We start from the raw sequence: 726 nt of genomic DNA on the forward strand, positions 1-726 counted from the left end.
CCCCCCGAGGAGCTGGCAGCGACAGAAGGTTCTGGAGCGGCGCCGGGACAGGGACCTTGCCCAGAGCTGGCAGTGACTGGCCCTGTCCCCCGGCTGCTCTGTGCCGGGGACCCCCAGAGCCACCAGCTGGGGGGGGCCAATGGGGAGCCCCAGGACGGCCCTGGGGGTGACAGTGATGGTGACAATGACATTGAGCTCAGCACTGGGACAGCTGATGGCCACAGCGAGCTGGACTCTGCAGCCCCCAGCTTGGGGACATCAGTGACACCGACCCCCCTGGATGAGATGGACACTGCAGCCAATAATGTGGTGACACCAGTGACACCCAGCCTGATGGACACAGTGTACACGGACCTGGTGTCACCAGTGATACCAACCCCACTGGACGAGATGGACACTGCAGCCACCAGCCCAGTGACACCCAGCCCGTCTGATGAGCCGGACACTGTGGCCACTGACATGGTGACACCAGGGACACCAAGCCCACTGGATGAGCCAGACACTGCAGACACTGATGTGGTGACACCCAGCCTGATGGACAGCACAGCTACCAGCCTGGTGGCACCCAGCCCGTCAGATGCTGCAGCCACTGATGCAGTGACACTGGTGACACCAAGCCCCCCAGATGAGCTGGACACTGTGGCCACCAGCCTGGTGACACCAAGCCCACCAGACGAGCCGGGCACTGTGGCCACTGAACTGGTGACAGCAAGCCCACCAGACGAG

At 63.5% G+C, this 726-nt stretch overlaps 1 protein-coding gene across 1 annotated transcript in view; it reads left to right on the plus strand.

Moving 5' to 3' along the window:
* The first annotated feature begins 6 nt into the window (after positions 1-6).
* Positions 7-726, plus strand: part of LOC108447497 (mucin-2-like) — a 4036-nt gene continuing 3316 nt past the window's right edge. Inside the window, exon 1 of the mRNA XM_017737669.1 lies at positions 7-660. Coding sequence (XP_017593158.1) covers positions 286-660 — 375 coding nt within the window. The 5' untranslated portion in view covers positions 7-285. The remainder of the gene's footprint in view (positions 661-726) is intronic.

Source organism: Corvus brachyrhynchos, unplaced genomic scaffold (genome assembly GCF_000691975.1).
Source record: "Corvus brachyrhynchos isolate BGI_N302 unplaced genomic scaffold, ASM69197v1 scaffold426, whole genome shotgun sequence".
Lineage (NCBI taxonomy): Eukaryota > Metazoa > Chordata > Aves > Passeriformes > Corvidae > Corvus > Corvus brachyrhynchos.